Genomic DNA, 21,508 nt, shown 5'->3' on the forward strand with positions numbered 1-21,508 from the left:
CTCCCAAGCGGCAGCTGCTATTTCAGCCGAACAACGCACGGTGACTTGATGTGCCCGGTTAGCAACCTTTGGCTGAGACATTCCATCAAGGGCCCATCTGCTTTGAAGAGTTTTTCCACAACTCCAAAATCCTGGCCAGCATTCTCCCTCAACATTTGGGCAACTGCTGAGGGCAGACCAGCTGCAGCACCTGCCAATGTTTCACTCACTTCAGTGGGAAGAGCTTTAGGACACCTGTAGTATGAAAGGTGCCTCATAAACCCAAAGTCATCCATGAAGCTATCCCATATGAAAAAACCCTTTTCTATTGCCGGCTGCAGTGCGGTGCGCTGCATGTCTGAGAGCCGTATGCCACTGACATTCATGTACTCAATAGCATCGCTGTGTATTTTACCTGGAAATATCGACACAGTATTCTGCACACCAGCACGCATTGAAAGACGGCCTTGCTCCAGCACAGTTCCCTCGTTTAGCAAGTCCAGATTAGCCAGCTGGAAACGAACAGCTATTTTGAGCACAGAGTGAATGATTTACAAACATCACCACATTGCTTAGGTAAAGAGATCTGAACGATTATACAGCTGAAAAATGAACTGTGCTTGCTGACACTCAGCTGATTTTGAAAGGTGACATTTCCCATTTCTATAGCACCTTTCATACGAGGATCCCCTAGCACTTTACAGAGGTGGGCATCCCCCCCAAATAATCCCTAAAGTGGGTATTGCTCAGGTAGGGAAACTGAGGCACAAAGATTAAGCGACTTGCCCCAGGTCACCCAGCTAGTGAGTGGAGTAGTAGAGACAGACTCGAGTGTCTTGGCGTGCAGGTCCCTGCTCTAACCACTAATCCCTGCTGCCTCAAAAGTGCAATTGAACCTATGGCAAACAAGACTTCTACATTAGCACATGAGTATTTCTTGCATGACAGCACACATTCCAGAGACATTTACACATTTCATTGTAAGAGGCGCACGGCTTCGGCTTTTTCCAACGGCATCTCAAGTGCAATGACAAAATGCAGCACTTAAGATGTACACTAGACAGGCTTCCCCTAGCAAGCGTGTAATTGTTGCTCCCCCTAGAGGATTCTGCTTGTTATAACAAGACAGCAAACAATACAAAGACAGGAACAAACTCCATGCTAGGAACAGAAGTTAAGGCAATTTGTCAGCGGGCAGGTTGGGGTGAGACAGGGCTAGAGAAAGTTAACAAGGTTTCTGGGTTCTGATTCTTCCTCATCACACTGGCTAACTCATTGCCGTTCCTGTTCCGAGCGCGAGGTCTGCGTTTCACAGTGCTGCGCCACCACTTTGAACAGAGATCAAGCACACCCACCCTCAAGCCATAAGTAAAATATTCCTCCTGCCAAAACTCATTTTCTGTTAGACACAATTTACATTAAGACAAGACTCAGAGACACCCTCCCCACTCCCCATGCCTTGAAAGCCAGTGGAAAACTGGACTCCATTCGATATAGTACATTAAAAGAGTAGAAAAGTTAGGTAGGTTTATTAAAGCTTACATACTTTAAAGGAATGTAAGCTCTGCAGCTTAATGCTGCTGAAAGAGAAATGGGAACAGATGAGATCTGACGTCTGTGACGTCTCATTTGAGAAGGAAAGCCCTCTGGATTATATTTCCACTGCCCTCTTTACGTTCCACCCACAGCAGTACAGATTCAAACCCAGGGCAAAACAGCCTGCTGGCAGATGGCTGGGTTTTAAGGCTAGACAGACAAAACCTCCTTCCCCAACCCATCCCAACTAAGCGAAGCAAAACAAGCAAGGTTAACAGCACCGTACTGTGGAGTTTCCCTGTCCAATCTCATCTTACATGCAAAGGCAGTGATTTGGGGGCAGTCTCCATCAGTCCCTGGGTTTGCAGTAGGGAATTGCATTCAGTTACGTTGATGGGTAACCCACTTACAAACTAAGCTTCAAGCTTGGAGCGAAGCGGCTACTGAGATGTTTAAAATATCACCCCCAAGACAATTTGGCATGGCCGGGGACCTGCTCGCAGCGACGGTGCGGTGCCAGATGGTGAGTACCATGCAGCCAGAGCAATGCTGAAAGGAAGGTCTGCACAAGCCAGCTCCCAAACGCCAGGAGATTGGCTAGCTGCCATGCACCCCCTGAGAGTCCACAGGCGTCAGTGCGAAGTGGTACTTTCACCCAACACAGCACCCCATCCCTAAGAGGGAATGCACCAGTGCTAGGTGCCTGCCAATTGGTCCCAGACTATCAAAGTGAGGTGCAAAGTAGGTGGCGTTCTAGCATGCTGGGAGGTGGCAGCTGCTTTGCAATGAAGGAAAAAGGAGTCAGCAGGCAAAACCAGCGGCAAGCAGAGCCACTCAGCTCTTCTGGAGAAAGGTTTAACCGTGTGTGCTAGAGCAAAGGGTGATAAATAAGGGTTTGGAGATGGAGATCCCACCTAAGAAAACGAGGGGATCCCTCCACAAGGTACCACAGCGCCAGGTGGCCTTCAGCCAGTGTGCTAGAGATTAGACCACCATAAACCAGGGACTTTAGTAGCAGAATGTGTCCATATTGGGAGACCAAGAGCTGGAAGGTCAGCAAGCTGCAATGCTCCTTCCCTTGGGTGGGGTTATAGGATAGCTTCCTGCACTGCTGCAGATGGAAGGACTCGAGATAGGTCAGGTGGCAAATAACAAAGGTCACAGGATAAAAGAGCAAATAGAGAACAAAAAAGCAATCCAGTGATGAGACCGATTTGAACGGTGATGGGAAAGGACAGGAACCAGGCACAGAGCCAGAAAGCAAAACGGCTAAAGCAAGAACAGCGAGATAGATGGAGGAAAGGTCCCCTTCCAAGAGGCCAACACATGGCCACCAGCCACCCAACCCCTCATGCTTGGACAAGTTTAATGGCCTGCGTTACATAGGTCAGACTAGAGGTTCTAGTGGCCTCTTCTGGCTTGAAACACCCTGAATGTGAAAGTGCAGCATCACCCAAACACCCATGGGATGAGCGAATCGCAGCACCTGATGAATCCTGCCCCTTCACATTTCACAACAGGTTGCGAGTGGACAAGGTATCTATTGCTGGGTTGTGTTCCTAACCAGGACTGCCCCTCCCAGGGCACTGGAGGAGAGAAGCTCCCAGCTCCCTAGAAAAGGCGGGTGCTGGGTTCCAGCTTGCTAAGCAGGACCGTATGTGATTTACCCGTTTTGGCTTTATAGCTAGGGAGGCTACAGGATGTCTCTTAGCAGACGGGAAATGAAATGGTCCTAGATGGATTTTGCCCTGCCTCCCACAGGGCTCTTCCCCAGAGCTCATCAACAGAGGGGCTGGGGGATACCAGCCAGGAACTTTGTTTTGTGCTGTGGAGTAGGATGTCCAGTCCCTACAGAAAGGAGGATCCAGCAATGGGGATCCCAGAGGTCAGTTAGGATGGGAACTGGCCCACTGACAAGCGGCCAGTTCTCCTTGGCTGGGAAGAAAGGGGCTGTGTGCAGCATCAGTCTGAGGCTTGGCATCTAAGGTAGGGAACATCAGGGCTCAAGTCAGTACAAGGAGGTGGTTTAAACCAGTATTACATAGACCCACTGAACGACAGTCAATGCAATGTCACCAATGACATTTAAGTCACAGACCTGGGCAGAAACTAGACAGGGAAATGCACTGTCAAAACTCCCAGCAGTTCCTTCCTAACCGCGCTGGCTGGACAAGTTAACTGAATACACACGTCTCCCTGCCATGGAGAGAGCACCCTGCTCCAGTCATTCTGTTTCCCAGCATTCTTTGCTAGCCATACTATTCCAAAATGAATTTCAACTCCCTTAAAAACAGGCTCAGCCCAAACCTTTGGTCAGATCTGCCCTATCCCCAGAGAGGCGCCTGCAGCGTCTGAGGAGCAAACGAGGAAGTGATCTTCACAGTGCAGAAAGACTAAGCTGGTCTGATTCTACACTGCAGCAAGAGCATGGAACTGAGCATGCCCAGACAGCCTCCTGGCCCCAAGGAAGAATGCATGCAGCTAGGCCAAAGTTTCAGCCACCCCACAGTATGTAATGGTTGGTTACAAACAGATCTCTATCTGATTTCAGGACCTGCCACGCTCTCAGACAAAGGGCCCGTTGAGTTGTGTCCCTGTCTCAGACGGGGCCAGCACCAGATGCTGGGTGTAACTCCACACCAATGGAGAGTTTTGCAGTCATGTCCTTATAAGATTTAATGCTGTAAAATTACAGTTGTAACAGAAAAAAAAATCTGGGGCGTGACGTTTATTATAAATTATCCTACTGGTGTCACTCCCGGTGAGCTCCCGAATCTTTGCCCCAGGATCACAGAGACCCAACCAATCTCTGGACGGCTGCTGAGGAGCATCGGTTTCCTTCTCCACAGGGGACTAGAATCTGAGTCCCTAACTCCAGTTTACATGCCACAGCCCGAGGCTGGATTTGCACACTATAGGCGCCATATTCACACACATTAGCACTCATGGATCAATCAAAAGCTTTAAGAGACCTAAAGTTAGTACTAATAGTGGAAGGCAGCCTGCTTGTCATGCTGTACTGCATGTACTTCTAAACACCAGACCACTGCTGAACTGAGGTCTGCCAAGCTAGGACCAGATCAGCCCCCTCACAATCCCAGCCAAACAGCCCGTCCATGCCGACAGAAGCGAATGAACAGCCTGGAGTCGAGACGCTAACTGGCCCGCTCCTTGGTAATGCTAATGGGGCTGTTGCCCCAGCGAACACCCCCTCTGCTGTACAACTCACAGGGCTTTGCATCTTGGAGACACACACAGCTTATAGCTTATTCACAGGTTTTATTTTCTTTCAGAAGTGGACTTGATCCATTGACCAACACCCCCGTTAATGCCTGGTGAGTAACTCCGAGTACCGCCCTCCCATGCTTGGGTCACATGTCTGATCCAGCATGGCTGCACATCAGCATCTTTATTTGCAAAAAAAAAAAAGTAATTGACCCCCCAAAATAAATACGGAACAATGCAACCTTTCTGTTGCTCAGGCGCGAATGGAAAAGAGCCCCCTCTCAATTCCAGGTTCCAGCAGTTCCCCACCCCACCAGTTCTTGAATCCACAGCATGTGTTTAAAAAATATAATTTTTTTCTTAATAAGGTTCCATAAAAATACTATTGTTCCTAGTCAAACACAAATATTGCAATATGAAGAGTAACTGCTTTTTTTTGCTCTATAAAACGTGAAAAGGTCTCACACCGATTAATGTAGAAAAAATGCAAGAACTCTAGTATCACAAAAGCCAGTACAAAATGAGCAAGGTGAAAGAATGCCAGTGGCAGGACAGTTCAGGATTCCTTCCCATTTCTACCTAGCTCTTTTTAATAGACCTGTCATCACGGTATCTGAGCGCAGCCGATTCGCTCCCAGATTTAGCCCAATGCGCTTCGTTGCCTCTGGCCTTCCGTGAGCAGCGGCAACAGAGCTGAGCAACAGACCGCTCATGCCCTCGGGAGGGTGGAGGGCCAACATCTCAATAAATACTCTTACGAGGTTCAAAAACGCTCAACGCTTTAAAAAAACAACCACCACCCCTGGATGATAAGAATTGAACGCTAGGGCATTTTACATAAAATGCATCGTTGTTTTACGTACCCATTAACTGCAACAAATAAGAGGAGCAACGGTGCCAAAAAGCATCTAATAATAAATAGAGAGAGATATATACTCCGTATATGGAGATGAAATGCCCAATTGGAAAAAACAAACATTTGGTAAGGTCGCCTTTGCCTCTTCCCATCCAGCAGGTGTCACTCTCACCAGATCATGCTCGCTCACCATTTCATTGTGCAACGAAAGATTCCACCTTATTAAACAAGGTGCGATTTAACCAGAGATGGGCTGCCTAATCTCTAGGGAATGCAGAGGGATTAACAAGTGTCACACCTCTCCTAGCGGAAAGGCGACCTGTGCAAAGGATCCACGCCGCTGCTCAGCAGTCGCCTTCAGTTCTCCGAGAGGGAGAGCGCCAACGCAGCCTGCAACGCTGCTTCTTCATCGATATTATAGTCCTGGGAACAAGAAGAGTGAACAGGTCAGAGGGGCTGACGAGGAGTAAGTGCGTCTCTCCCTGCATTAATGAGCTGTCTGCCCGGGTGCTCGTACCTCCTGTGACATTCCCAAGAAAGGGCCAGAATGCCAAGCGGAAAGAATCTTCACATTGACCTTCCTTTCGGATCATGGACACTGTCAAAACAGCCACATGATTACAAGAAACCTCACCTGTGCAATTACCTCAGACAGGCCAGGCTGGGAAGAACAGGACATTAATTTACCTTTCTAAGCTTATTTCTTGCATGTTAAAAGGACAGTGAAGTTAAACTGGTCAGTTCTAGCCTCAGTTTCACTCTCTGGTTTGCCTACACACAGCAGGAAGATGCAGCCAATTGAAAAGGTTTCATTTACAAAGTCAAAAAAGGTTTCTATCAACACCAATTTTTTTTTTTTCAATACCCACATTTGGGCACAAGCTACATGACCATGAGGATCCTTTGAAAGATGAGACGTGCAAATATTTCAAAGCTTAGTATCTGTCCTCTGAGGTTAACAGTCACTCTGGAATCTAATCTACCAAACGATAATGGCAGATACAAACAGGAGTTTATCTACAAGGTCCCTGGAGCAGAACTGCCCTGGCTGCAGCCTTTGAGGGGCGAGTACCACCCCACACCCACACAAAGATTAACCACGAGGGAGACCGGCCAGAGTTCTCATTTGCACACCGCACCAGAGAAGGACATGGCACACTGGGCACGTTCCGTATTTTTGAATGGTCTCTGGAGCTCAGCTTCCAACGCCGCCGTGCGAGAGCACGTCTCAGAGCGAGGGGCTGGACTCAGCCAGCCCAACGTTATCCAACGCTCCTTTTGGGCACATGCCCCACAGCTGTTTGTACAACACGGGTATTTGCATCTTGGACCTTTGCTTCTGGTGAGATGCCAGTACAGCCTGGCCAGCTTCTCACAGATGGAGATCTTCCTGAGGCTGGCTGGAACAGTGACTACTCACACAGAATTACCACCAGCTCACTTCTCTCAAGTCCCCAGTGCAGACTGCGAAGGGAGCTCGCGCTGTGTGCCAAAAGGCAGTGTGGAGCCTGCCAAATGCAACCCAGCTCCTGGAATTAGTGGCTTTACCTCTCTCAAAAACCTTGTTCGTTAAAAATGCATCAAGCTCAGGTGAGATTCAGCCTGCACGTAGAGGCTGGTATGAACTTGACAACACATTTGGCTGGAACTTTGTAGTCCTAGCGGTTTTCAGTGACACTTCTCTTGCTCGTTTTCCAGTGTGTTTAAAAGGGACACATGAGCTGATAAAAAACTTAAATACTCTTCCTTTCCCAACTCCACTGCCTGGCCTCACTGATCACAACCTGGCGAAGTTCATCGCTCAGACGAAGCTCCTAGGGGCAGGAATCTGTTTCAGTGCATGCATAGCTCCGGGGCCCCAGACCCCTCCCTAGGGCCTCAAGGCACTACGGCAATAATATAATAATAAAGCAACATACAGCCGACTCCCACAAGTGCAGGCCACAAGAACAAAGCTCAGCCTTCAGACAGGATCCCTCCCCCAACCCTCCTGTGCGCATGTGTCCTGTTGGGGGAACTTCCTACAATTCAACACAGTTTCTTGCCACAGCCTATTGCAGAGTCTTGCTTCACCATTCCAACATGCTGTTTTGTCTCAGTATAGATGTGATTCTATCTAAAAGGCAGAAGTTATTTCAAGGCCACTTAGCTGGTTGGGACAGACACGGCGATACAGAAGAAAACCTTTCCCCGTCCGTTCCCCCACTAAAAGATGCCAGTAACTGATAGCTCAGCATGAAAACTGTGCAAAAATTGCACACAAAAGTGGCGTTCTCATACAGGCCAGCCACATGTGAAGCCAACGCCAGCTAATTAAGGGCTGGAACGTAGTCAGTGGGAACAGCCAGGGCCCTAAGCGACTTGAACTTTGATTTGTGGCAGTACCCACCACAAAGGTGTCATAGGAGAACTTGTGCCTGTGTAGGAGATGCTGCAGGAAGTTGGCGCTCTTGTAGCTGGGGTCCCCCCAGGGCATCGCTGAACAGACTGGGCACACCTAGAACATACAGGGGAGGAAAAGAAAGTCACAAGACCAACAATGTGGTGTAGTTCTTAGAACCCTGCCTGCCACCCACAGCCCAAACAGTAGATTTCCTTTTTAATTTCTATCAGTCAGAGGCAATTTCTGCAAACACCCTCTTCAAGAGAGGCTGTACATCTACACAAGCTGGAGAGCTAGGCACGCCGGTCAGCGCTGGAAGCCTCAAGATTTTCGAGACTGCCTAGACATTATGCATGCTCACACATTTCCCACAGGGGCACTGTTAGGATATAGATATTCAGGCCTGTCTTTAAGAATTTAGGTGTATTCTTATCACTTAGCTAGTTATAGAGTATAAAAGAAGAATCAAAATCACTGTCTGTCTGTGTAAGGGTCTTCTCTTACTGTGACAGTCTGAGGCCTGGTTCTTAGGCTAAGGCCTTCGGCTAAGCAGCAGAGGCCAGCCATAAACTGGGAAGTGTACGGTCACATCCTCACATTCCAAACTAGTCACATTGAAATAAGGTGCTATTGGGCTGTTAGGAATACAATCCTGTCCTGATATTCCCATCACCTCCAGGGAAAGGGAAGAGCCTAGAAGATGTAAAAGGAAACTTAGTTTAATAGCATCCTGTCTGGCAAGAACTCACTTATCAATAGCTGGGATGTGAAATCCTCATTTCTGTATTGTTCTATCACTGTAGTCTCCACTTCCCTATTGTTTGTCTGTATAATTTCTGTCTGGTTCTGTGATTGTTTCTGCCTGCTGTATAATTAATTTTGTTGGGTGTAAACCAATTAAGGAGGTGGGATATAATTGGTTAAATAACCATGTTACAGTATGTTAGAATTGGTTAGTAAAATTTCAGTAAAATGATTGGTTAAGGTATAGCTAATCAGAACTCAAGTTTTACTATACAGTCTGCAGTCAATCAGGAAGCAAGGGGGGAATGGGAATAGGGACTGGATGTGGGGGAATTGGGATCATGTTTTGCTAAGGGGGGGATGGGAACAGGAACACAGGCAAGGCTCTGTGGTGTCAGAGCTGGGAAGGGGGACACTAAGGAAGGAAACTGGAATCATGCTTGCTGGAAGTTCACCCCAATAAACATCGAATTGTTTGCACCTTCAGACTTTGGGTATTGTTGCTCTCTGTTCATGCGAGAAGGACCAGGGAAGTGAGACGGTGAAGGAATAAGCCCCCTAACAGGCACATGCAACTGTGGGAATGGTGCGTGAAAGTGACAGAGTGCTGAGAACCCTTGGGGATGCTCTAGTGGACTAAAGAGGTGTTTGCAATCTGGAGATGGTCCCTTTTAGCACTGATGAGTGTTGAGCGCAATAGTCTCAGGACCAGAATGGGACACAGGAAATATGATCACTCAAGTGCAGAGGGTTCCCTGCCAAAAAGCTGTGATCCCTCTGTGAGCTTAAAGGCACGCTGCATTTAGGGACACAGAAGAACCTCCCGTCTCAGAAGCACAAGAGGCCCTTAAAAGTCACAGCCTATTGTAGTGCAAAGTGAGTGGCAAAGCAAAACCATTAGAGTTAGGGAGACAGCACTGAAATCTAGGCTTAACCCAGTTCTTGCTCTGCAATGCACCTCGAGCAAAGCTAATAGATCCAGCTCCGTGTCTGCCTGTCAAAGAGATTTAACAAAGATTAAATGAGCTAGAAATGCAGATAGTACTTTATGCCCAGAAGCAGATGTGTGCGCCTGTTGACTTTGAACAGGGGATTGATTAAAATACGCAGAGACTTCCAATTCACTGGAGGTTACCCCGCTCCCATTCTCTGCCCAGTCAGAAGTTCACGAGCAAAGAGCCGGACACGGAAATCAAGGCCGCGGTGCCAAACTCTCACCAGTCTGCCCGAGGAAAGCTCACCACTTTGTTGGGGTCATTGCGGTGGTTCTCCATGCAGTGCTTGACCAGCTCCTGCTGGTCCAGGTTCCGGGCTCCACAGTAAGGGCAGACAAAAGTGGAACGGTTTGGAATATTGCTAAAAAGAAACAGCGGTCAAGAATTCAACACAACAGAGACCCACAGGGAAGAGGACAGGTGAAAACTGAACGGGCTTCACAGAGACAAGCCAACCCCAGCGGACTCCAAAGGATCTGATACACCATGAGTCACTCCCTCACCACGAGCACCAACCACCACATTAGACTGAAGGCAAAGATTTTGATCACATGCTGATGCACCTCCAGTGGCTTCAGTGGAATTACTCTATATTTGCATCACAGTCAGTGAGAGCAGAATCAAGTTCAAAGAGTTTTTGAAGTCTACCTTACCTATTTTACCAGCCACACAGTTTACTTTCTGCATCTCTCCCAGCTGGCAAAATAACAGATTAGTCAGTTTCCCTTTTGTTTTCAGGCAGTTTCTAGTCTATTCCCCCAGGTTCTCCGGCACTAGCGCAATGCTGCACAATGTTAGAGCTGCAAATGGTGCAGGGGAGTCTTATTTGTTTAAGAAAAAGCTTTTCCATTGGATTTTTTTTTTTAAATCATGTAGACATTTGTGTTGGGTCAGGTTTTGGAAAAGCCTATTTAGAAATCCCTCTACAATTCAAGGCCAGATTTGACCTGACAATTTCTGGTTCATCTTGTGTACTGTTTAAATAGCAGTTTGTTACAGAAAACGAGATGGGAGGATTCCCCTGTGAAGTGGTTGAATTTGGTATTTTAATACCTGGGAATGGGCTGGGAAGTTGGGACCACTGGAACGAACTTTGGGCAGTTGGCCATCTGCTCTTGAACCTTAGCGCAGGATGAAACGTGGGATCTCATCTTCGCTAGGGTCACCTAGAAAGACAAATAGAGGGAGAAAAAAGAAATAGATCATTGGACAGCCAGGACAATCTTTGAGAACTCCAAGGAGCAAGGGATGCATTTCTCCAGAAAGAAGAAAACAAGGCAGATGCCCCACTCTCAAGCAAACCAGTACGTTCGAGAGAGCAGCCTCCCCAAACGCTTTCTGACAGGCGCCAGAATACAGGAGACCACTAAGATTATTGCACATCAATCTGCACCAATGTGGAATTGCTGGGCCAAAGCGTGTCTCGTTATAGCCAACTAAAACAATCAGCCAACCAGCTCCAGTGAGGAGATGCAGGATTTCGGGGGAATGGGGTGGGCTAGTCTAGCTGATCCCAGAGACTGCTAAGAAAGCCCATTTCCTTTCCATAAGACCAAAGCAAGTCATGGCAGAGCTCTTGCCCTTCAAGGCAACCCAAACCTTACAGTCAAGTTCTCAACAAGGAACAGAAATGCCAGGCTCAAAGGTACACAGGGAGTTCTGGAGTTATTCACTTGACAGCAAGTGAGGCGTTGGAGCAGCAGAGGGAAAGGGTCTCAGTCCCCGAGGTGACAGATGTCCACATCACAAAGCCACCACAACTGAACAACTTTACTGCCAGTCTCAGAGGCACCCAGGTCTGGATTACCCCCCAGGTGGCCCCTTCACGGCAGGGCTGAGGCATGATGGCAGGACAATGCCCTAGTTAGACCTACTCTCTGCCGTGTTCTCCCGGGCTGTCAATCCAGCTTCTTTCACCAGCTCTAAAGAGAAGAACATCCCACTCTGTAAGGCTGCTCATAAACTAGAGATGAAACACCAGCTGCACCACTCGGGGTTTGTCCCAAGTCTCTCTGGAAGGCTCCGCTGTTTTAATAATGGCACTAGTCTACTGCCAAAGGGCGTTAGGACAAAGAGATGTTTCACCTGAGCACAGCACCACCTCACAGCAGGCAGCAAAGCCAGTATAGCTCAGATATCTCACAGCCCTTCCTGCAGGGGCCCTCTGGGTTCATAAGCACCAACAGCGCAGGATTTCACCAGGGCCATGTACCTAAGGTCTCAAGTTGAACAGCTCCGCGTGTGAAACTCAGCCAGCTAACCAGGAGATCCCCCGGGTGGAACCACTAGCTGGAGCTTTACCAAGCATGGTAGCAAGTAGTTTGGGTTCCAGAATTTGATCTGCTTTGTGAGGAGTGTTCTCTGGAGTCTAAACATCTATGTTAAATTCAGTGGCAAAACACTATGGTAACACAGAGTTACGGTTGCTTGGAGGTATGTCCCCTTGCAGAACACGGAGTTGAGCAAAACTCAAATTTAGAAAAGCAGGAAATCCACAGTTAAGGAGCCCATGCAATCTTAACTCTGCCATCTTCCAGCAGTGGCCCAATACACACACTGGCCCCATTACTCTGCCAACCCAGTGTTACGGAAATGTACAAGCTCTTCACTGACTTCTACAACCCATTCACTCTCACCCACAGGATTCCATCTAACACAGGGGTTCTCAAACTGGGGGTCGGGATCCCTCAGGGGGTCGCAAGCTGTCAGCCTCCACCCCAAATCCCGCTTTGCCTCCAGCATTTATAATGGTGTTAAATATATTAAAAAGTGTTTTTAATTTATCAGGGGGTGGTACTCAGAGGCTTGCTATGTGAAAGGGGTCACCAGTACAAAAGTTTGAGAACCACTGATCGAACACCATTAAAGGACAAAAAGGAAACATTGGGGTCATTAGCCACACCCTGCACTCTCCCGAGGCACAGCACGTTTCAAAGGAATCCAACTGAGCATGTTCATTTTAGGAAGTTCGACCTTTAAACAGAAGTCTTGACACAACCTTAACTACAGCAGCGCAACCTTACCACTATGATATGCACCGGTGCTGAGGAATTAACGCTCCCACGTCAGGTCTGCACCACACCTCAGCCAGCAGTAAACTCCCTAACAAGAACTAGGCATGGAGCTGTGCTGATTCCAAATACAGGAGTGGGGGAGATGATCGTTACAGGGAAAGGATGGATTTTAGTAGAAACCTGACGACATTTGTCTTCTAGAAAGGGTTAAGCAACAGAGGGAGAAAATAAGGGCCCGGGTTCCCTTTTTAAAAGATGCATCCACTTAATAAAATGCTGACTTGGCCTGCAAGAGAGCATCGCTAATACTTCCTAAACATTCCCGATTTAAGCCTCAGCACCTCTGATGTAGGAAGCATTATCCTCAGCGTCTAGCTGGGAAACCGAGGCAGAGCGAGGGTAAGGGACTGACTCCAGGAGACACCGTGACTCTAACAGAGCTAGGAACAGAACGCAACTCTCCTGACCCCCACTCTAGTTTTGAGTACAAGGCCGCCCTTCCTGCTATTTGATCGCCTCCCCGACGGGAGCAAAAGTCAGGTTTGCTGATAGCGGTGGGGCACCCCGTTTGTTGTGCTGCCCCAAGGTTCCAAGCCACATGCCTCGTAGTGGAGCATCCCACTTGCCTCCCATCCTCAATCTTTGGGGATGCAGGAAGTAACCCCTGAAACAGATACTGCGCTCAGACATAAACCAACACTCATCTGGGCATGGACAAAACCTTGACTAGTACAATGGGCCACCCGAGGTGTCACCCATACCTGTCCTGCCCCCACAATACCAGCTATGGGACAGTCACGACTGGACCCGCTCAGATGGATTACCTTCTTACTGCACCCTCTGCAGGGAGCCTTGTAGGAGGACAACTGCTTCTCCACATTGGAGGCCTTCTCCACCTTTTTGGGGTCAAAGGGCATGCGGCAGAGCGGGCAAAGAGGAGATGGCACTTGGAGACATGGTTGCAAACATTCCCCGCAAAATCTGGAGGAGAAACAAAACCATTAAGTTGCTCAGAGGAGAACCATTATTTATCACAGCCCAGGGGAGGAGAGGAAAGGGCCCCGTGGCATTTTGGTTCCCCGGCACATGCCCTATGACACACCTACTCATAGGAAGCCCTGCCCACTGCCTCCTTGGGGGTGCAGGAATTGATCCCACACAGATCAATGGAACTGGTTTCTCCTCAGACTTTAGGAAGCCGGTAGGAGCTTTTTGGTAGCCACCAAGGATCTAGTAACATCTACGAGACCTTGGGGCATGGAAACGGTTCCTCCAAGTAGATCCAGCACATAGGTCCAATAGGCTGAACTACCTCAGTGCACATCAATGCGCTACTAATACGCAGCTATCAGCAACTCCTGGCTCCTGTTTCAAAAGCAACACACTGTGCATCTGAGTTGCAGGCCTCATCCAGCCACCCCACTCCGCTTTATGGGGTCATGTGGGGGCTCATAGGCCACCTGGAGCAGAGAGTTGAGACTTTCACCTACTTGTTCCTTCTGGCCACTACTCTCCTGTTGTAGTTTGCTACCTCCCTCCTGCATAGCCTAGACACTTTCCTGAATTCCCCAAACTAGTCACAGGGCTACTGAACCTACTGGCCAATTTGCCTTCTCCAGCAGCTTCTCCCTACCATCTGAAACCGGATGCTCTATACATGCCGAGACTTCTACGAGTACCTCCAGAGACAGAGCTACCAGTGCACCCAGCCAGGCTGCAATGGCCAAGGGTCCGAAGAGAAGGATCTGGATGTGTCCAGAACAGATAGCTTGGGGGTGGGGCTTCTAAGCGAGGGACTTACGCAGAGCTGAACGTGCCTGTTGCATGCAGGACCGCAACAGACCAAACACGCTCAGGTTGTTTCCCCCACAGGAAAGCAGGTTTCCTCCCCAGGAGCCAGCGAGCATGTGTCAGGCTGCAGCCAAGGTAGCATCTGCAGGGGCTGACCTGATGTGGTTAAGAAGTTCAGGCTGTGCAAAAAGGTCTGGATTTGCATTTACCCCCCCGTGGCCTCTCACAGAAGGGTATCTTATGCTAGAATGAATGAGGTTTCAGATCACGTGCACAGGCTGGTGCCGAGAGCTAGTGGTGCTGTCTGGGGCAAAGTCAGCCCCTCTGGATCCTTGGTTCCCAAGCCTGCAGGAATTAGGAGTGAGACAGTCAATGGACTTGGCCCTTGGGGAAGGGGACACCCTTCTACCGTCTGGTCCTTCATTAAGAAAAACATCTCCTGCATTGACACAGTGAGTGAGGTTGGTTTGTTCCAGGCTGTTTCTGCACAGCTGAGCTGACATACTGCGGTGATGAGGGCCACAGAGGAACACAGACAGAGGTGTTTAGCTAACCAGACAACAGAAGGCATGCAAGTGACATTCTTGCCACACTGCTCCTTTAAACCAACACAGAGTACCTGGACGCTAACAAAGGCCGGAGTTAGGTCCGCTTCTGCTCATGAAACCGTCCATCCAGGAATTCACTTGTGCCCCAGGGTTACACTTGCAAGTCCAAGTGAGGACCTACCAACGTGACTGCCTTTCCATGGCAGCTGCAGGGTTAAATCTCCACACACCAATTTAGAAACATCCAGACTTCAAATGCTGGAGAGAAGTGACCACTCTCTGGGGCTGAGCAGCACTATTAGAACCTACCGCAGCTGGCCTGGGACAGGCCAAAGGGATGTTGGGAAAACAACAGTTAGAGTGAATGACGGGTGCATCACCTCTGACGTCAGGCCTGTCTGTAGACGTGTGGTGAGAAGGAGCGTTCGGGGGGTACGTGCCAGAAAGCAGACAGGAGTCTGTTGCCCTTTGCAGACTCCATGCTGCACTACACAGCATCACACGAATAAGATCTAATTGATCTCCATGTGTACCCATGCACAAAACACGAGCTGGGAAAGAGTGCTCCGCTCTGAACCCCAGACGAAGGGCAGGAAGCATTAGCGCAGTGATCCGGAGACCCACAGCAAGGCAGCAACACCAGGTAATGTGCTTTCACTGCAGATGGTCACGCAATGATTTTCAAAAACAAGCCATTTAGGACTTCAGGGGAGGGAAGTAATAGGCCAGGGCACATTGAGATTAGGCTGGGGATCACCTCCTCTCAAATCACAGAATACCAGGGTTGGAAGGGACCTCAGGAGGTCATCTAGTCCCACCCCCGCTCAAAGCAGGACCAATCCCCAGACAGATTTTTGCCCCAAATCCCTAAATGGCCCCTGAAGGATTGAACTCACAATCTCTGGGTTTAGCAGGCCAATGCTCAAACCACTGAGCTATCCCTCCCCCCAAAGTTCTTATGCCTGCAGAAGCAGGGACCTCAAATCAAGTGCTGGAGAGGAAATTCTGGGAAATAAACTTTTCTACTGGAAACAGGCCTCTGGGCTACAGGTGAGTGGGGGAGACAAAAAGGGCAAATGGCAAATCCCTCTTGGTAGCACCCCAGCCTTTCCACTGTGAACGGATCTGTCCAGAGCGGAACAGCTAGCTGGCCGTACCTTTTTATCTTGAGCAAAGGGAAAACTGTAGACATCTGTAAAGATTAGCTGGGATCCCTGCTGAAAATAAACTGGAAGCTATAGTTTGCAGGGCTTGGGAGCTGTGCTCCGGCTCCGCTCCAGCTCCAGGCAAAAACCTGCAGCTCCACTGCTCCATGCTCCATCTCCGGGCTCCGCTCCAAAGCCCTGGTAGTTTGAGCCTGGAAAGTTTCCAGACAGCTATATTAAGAACCCCCTCCCTCCCTTGCTCATCCAAGACATGCTCAACAGCTCTGAAATAGACAAAGAGAAGCTGCAATGAATCCATAATTCTTTAAGGTCAACATGCAATCGGTTCATTGTCTGCTCCCCAATAACACAGAGTGGAGTCTACCCAACACCGCCTTGCCGCCCACGACTAACTCTTGGAGTGGGGTTGGATGTTTCAGTTTAGACCTAGGTGGGAAATGTTTTTATTGGTCCCATGAATATTTGAGAGATGGAAACCCCCTCTCCAATCTCAAATTGGGACGAAAAGTCAAAATCTCAAACTTCTGCACTAAAACATGGATTTTTTTCGCGTTTCAGATCAATCAGAAGGTCTTGTTTCGACTTTACCTTTCTTCTCCACCCTGTCCTACTTTAATTAGCTGAAATTTCAAAACGAAATGTCATTTTGAACCAGACAACCAGAATTTTTTATTTTTGAAAATGTCAAAACAAAACGTGGCTCCATCATGTGCTCCCTGCGCAACTCCAAGCAAGTTGCTTCATCTCCTTGTCGCAGTTCCCTATTAGGAAATACTATCAGCCCCATCTTGCATTCTCCTACCCTTTGCCTGTCTTGTCTACTTAGCTAAGCTCTTTAGGGCAGGGACTGTCTCACTATGTGGTTACACAGCACACGAAGGCCTTGCCTCAGTTGGGGCCTGCAAGCATGATGGTAACACAAGTACGTGATAATGCAGAGCACATTGGTACGTGCCAGTTCCCACACCCACCTCATGCCACTTGGTTAGTTTCCTGCCACTGGCATGACAGTCCTCAACGACCCCCCTGCTTGGTGCAAAGATGGACTCTCTCACACAGTAAAGGCAGCGGGTGTCCCCAAAAGCTGCACTTCCTGCCAGTCTCTCTGGATCAGTGGCATGAGGAGAGGGTACTAGATATATATGTACAAGCTCACTACTCTGCTCCTGAACAAAAGCAGGGAGCCACCAGTGAACCTGCCTTCCACCCAGACTCCTCTCCTCAGCAGCTTCCAATGCAGCACATTGCACAGAGGGAAGGACCACATGATCCTCTTAGGGTCTGTTAGCACAGGCAGCTCGCCAAGAGTCCAGCCCATTGGACAGGCAGGGTGAGGTACCAAGTTAAGTAGTTTGGTCACTGACTCAAAGGCACTTTGGTCAAATAAACCCACAGCTTCTCCACATCCCTCCCCAATGCTGCCTTTGCCATCACTACTGACTACTGTCTCTCGGGCTCAAGTTCTAGCTCCCATGTTTTCCTAGTGAAGACAAGATCTAAAGCCCTCATGTGCACGTTGGTCACCTCTCCTTAACTCCTGTAATCTGCTCTCAGGTCTCCCTGCTTCTCCCTCCAGATGCTGCTAGTAATCTTCATCATGTCGCCAACCACCCGTGCGGACTCTACCATTCCCCACAAAGCATAAGCACAGGATCTTCAAAGCTCTGCTCACCCACAGCCTCATTCCCTCCTACTCCCTCATGGGGACCCAGCCCCCACCCATTTCTTCCTTCCATTCTGACCCCAATGCTAGGATGACAGCCCCCTCCTCTTCACAGCAAAGCTGTCCAACATTGTCCCCTGCAAGATTTCTACCTGTAGCTGGTGCATACACCACTGTGTCTACAGGAGGGATAGGCCCAGTGATAGACATGGCTGCCCTCCACATCATGCTCAATCATTACTGCAGGCAGGCCAAATCCGCCCCAGTGACCCAAAGAGGACCAGACCAAAAGGAGGACTCCTGTGGGAGTCACCATTGCAAGGCTAGGTACCAGAATAGCAAGCTCATTGGGGCCGGCATTGTCTCCTGCTCCGTTGGCACAGTGCTGACACTGAAGCTCACTCAATAGAAGGAATGCCACTGGGACAGAGGGAGGCCTAAAATTGGACCGGCCAGCTTGGTTTGATGTAGGAGCATGCACTGCGGAGTCCCTCCGCTCTGCTCTGTTGAGAAAGCCCCGTTCTGAACTGAGTCTTGGAATTGCTGATCCTGTCTGGCTCATCAACAGCCAAGGTGAGCAATGGCCGGAGACTGAGGCCTGCGGACCTTGTCATTGGTCCAACAGAGAAGGGGCAATTTTAAACGGCAGTCTGTGATTTGGAGAAGCTGGACATTTTTCAGGCTCTGAAGGAAGTTCAAGAAGAGCTTTGGGCCCCATCAGCCTGCTGAGGTGTCTTTAAACTGTTTACTTCCCCAGGGGAACACGGCTCAGAATTAAGCATTTGGAAATAGTCAAAGGTGCCTGTGTTCCCTGTTTGATTTAACAGTCTCACACACCACCACTATACAGAAAACTCACACCATAGGAGAGAGAAAGCAGGCCAGGCCCTGTCATTTGCAGTCCCCCAAACAGTTAGCCTCCCCATCCACCCTCAAGCGATGCGCAGTCTGAAAATGCAGCCCCAGACAGTGCACTCCCTGGAACTGCAGAGCAAAGCTCATCAGCTGCAAGTTTTTCCATTGCTGGTGAAATCAAACCACCAAGCTACAGTTGTCTACCAGCAGGAGTGTATTTTACATGAACAGAACCACCTAGACATCTGTCTGCTATACTGCATGACCACTGCCTTTTGGCGACAAAACAGCAAGAGCTTATACACTACAATGGGACTTTTGTCGTGAAAAACACCCAGTTTTGGTGACAAAAAACGTCCACCCCTAGGAGACTTTTGTCTTTTCCCCTCCCTTTATTGTCGACAAAGAGCCAGTGTAGACACTGCTGATTGTTTTGTCTACAGAACTGGCTTCCGCCAGTATCCCACAAGGCCTGCCCGGATTGCTCAGCTCAGTGTTTTGATCTCCTGCAGGCGTGCGCCCCTCCCCTTTCAAAGCTCCGGGAAGTATGTGTGCTGCTCCCTTTGGGGAGCCCACAAAGAGCAAAACCCTGGAATGCTCCTGTTCTGCCCAGCACTAGGGACACGACTGCTGCTGCGGGGGGAGGGGAACGGTCTGCGGTGCTGCTTTGCCATTCCTCAGCACGGATGCTGCTCTGGCAGCGGTGGGGGCTGTGGGACAACTCGGAGAGAATCCCAAGATGCGCAGTGATCAGCTCTTCCTTCCCACAACCCTGCACTGTGGGATACATACCCACGGTGCATTGCTCACCCTGTCCATAATGGTGTCCCCAATGTGGACATGATCTGTCAACAGAAGGAGCAAGTGTGAACACCCTTTGGCGATTTTTGTTTTGTCGACTTTTGGGTGTCGACGTAAGTTTTGTCAACAAAACTTGGTAGTGTAGACAAGCCCCGAGGCGCTCTCTCAACTTGTTTTGCCAAGAAGGGACCTGTCCTTTGTGGGGTTTCCCCAGGAGCCTCTTAGCAGATTCAGATAACAATACAAGCACAGGGCACTACAAGGCTCCATAGTTTCTGCTGGTGTCATCATTAGCAGACATTCCTTTCACTCCAGCTGCCATTTTACTATGCAATGCTCGTTCTGCCCTCACACACACTGCTGAAGTGCCCGTCACTGGCGCACCTGGGTGGCAGCTCATGGAATACCCCTCCATACCATCAATGTGGGCCCCACCCCTAGCTTAGCTATTTACATTGAGGAGGTGATGAGGGGAGAGTGAGGTAAAGTCCAAGATGGTGAAGGAGGCAGTAAGTTTCGCTGTTTCGTTCAGCACTGCCAGTATGGAAACTGCTTCCGGTTGTAATGAGAAGGGAAAATCAAGGGACGGTCTAGGAAATGCTTCCTTCCAGGCGCCCTATAAACCTTGCTGCTCCCCCTGTGCCCTAGATCAAAACAAAACCCATGGAACATGACATTTGCTAGCACTGAACATAAGAAGAGCCATACTGGGTCAGACCAAAGGTCCATCTAGCCCAGTATCTTGTCTTCTGACAGTGCCTTCAGAGGGAATGAACAGAACAGGGAATCATCAAGTGATCCATCCCCTGTCACCTATTCCCAGCTTCTGGCAAACAGAGGCTAGGGACACTGCCCCTCAAGCTACCTTCTGTCACGTCCCATCCCGCCTCCATCTCTTGCCCAATTAGACTGTAAGCTTTTCAGGGCAGAGCTCTTCCACCAAGCACTTTGCATGTTGCCGATACCACACAAGCAAACCACCACCGTCAGGATAAGTAGTGTTTGCTCCAGAGTTAAACTAGATCAAAACAATCAGTGCATGTTCTGACACTTACAATTGCCTCACGCTCTGGGGAATCGAGTCATAAGAGATATGCATAGAAAGGTAGTTTTAAGGAACTGGGTGACTCAGCTGTTAGATGATCTGATACAACAACATAAGAAGCTGCCAATCACGCAACGCCCAAACAGACTCCAAACAAAGCTGAAAATTCAATGGCTCCATTCAAGACAAGCACCATACCCATCGCTCACGAGCCCCTTGGGCGAAATCTGGCCCATGGCAGAGTCAGGAATGGACAGGGCAGGGGATTTTGTTTTACACTCACATTTAATCCCATGGAAAAAATCAACCGACTCCCCCAGGCCAGGCTGAAAGCCGGGCTGGCTCCGCAGGGGGCGGGCAGGGGTCGGTGGGGGAAGGGGCTCCAGCCCTAGGTGGGGGGGGGATGGGAGGGGGAGGGAGGTGCTGGGGGTCCCATGGGTGCCCCCGAGAAGGGGTGGGGGGATGAGAGGGGGAGGGAGGTGATGAGGGGGTCCCATGGGTGCCCCCGAGAAGGGGCGGGGGCCAGGCGCTGAGCCGGGGGCCAGGCGCTGAGCCGGAGGGGGGGGTTATGGGCTCCAGGGTGGTTTCGTCTCTACCCCCCGGCCCCGGCCCCGCTCACGTGTGGCCGCAGCCCGCGATGCACACGGCCCGGTGATACACCTCCAGGCAGATGGGGCAGCTGAACTGCGCCTCCAGCGTGTCGGGGGCGGGGCCGCCGGGCGGCTGCTCCCGCGGGGTCCCGCCCGGGCCCGGGGCCGGAGGCCGCTGCTGGGCCGCGGAGACCAACAGGCTCCGGAACATCGCGGCCGCCATGAGGAAGGGGCGGGAGCGCGGAGGGCCCCGCGCATGCGCGCGTCATCGCGGCGCGGGGCGGTGACGCAGAAGGGGCGCGCCGGAAGCGGCGGGG

General features: G+C 49.9%; 1 protein-coding gene across 1 annotated transcript; it reads right to left on the bottom strand.

Moving 5' to 3' along the window:
* Positions 1-1,806: 1,806 nt before the first annotated feature.
* Positions 1,807-21,414, bottom strand: LOC112106326 (RING finger protein 166). The gene is made up of 6 exons (XM_026663599.1): positions 21,221-21,414; positions 13,557-13,713; positions 10,772-10,884; positions 9,965-10,079; positions 7,986-8,093; positions 1,807-6,019 (listed from the first exon to the last, which is right to left on the bottom strand). Exons 1-6 carry the CDS (start codon positions 21,412-21,414, stop codon positions 5,954-5,956), a joined length of 753 nt encoding a protein of 250 aa, XP_026519384.1. The 3' UTR covers positions 1,807-5,953.
* Between the last annotated feature and the right edge of the window lie 94 nt (positions 21,415-21,508).

Source organism: Terrapene carolina, unplaced genomic scaffold (assembly GCF_002925995.2).
Source record: "Terrapene carolina triunguis isolate 2854851 unplaced genomic scaffold, T_m_triunguis-2.0 Scaffold33891, whole genome shotgun sequence".
Classification (NCBI taxonomy): domain Eukaryota; kingdom Metazoa; phylum Chordata; order Testudines; family Emydidae; genus Terrapene; species Terrapene triunguis.

What these genes read in the sequence shown, in the direction of transcription:
- LOC112106326 (XM_026663599.1), bottom strand. Translation starts at nt 21,414, where the DNA reads ATGGCGGCCGCGATGTTCCGGAGCCTGTTGGTCTCCGCGGCCCAGCAG. An exon ending in GCAGAGGGTGCAGTAAGAAG is followed by an intron (nt 10,885 to 13,556) that starts GTAATCCATCTG and finishes TTGTCTTTCTAG; the next exon opens with GTGACCCTAGCGAAGATGAG. An exon ending in TCTCCTATGACACCTTTGTG is followed by an intron (nt 6,020 to 7,985) that starts GTGGGTACTGCC and finishes TCTTGTTCCCAG; the next exon opens with GACTATAATATCGATGAAGA.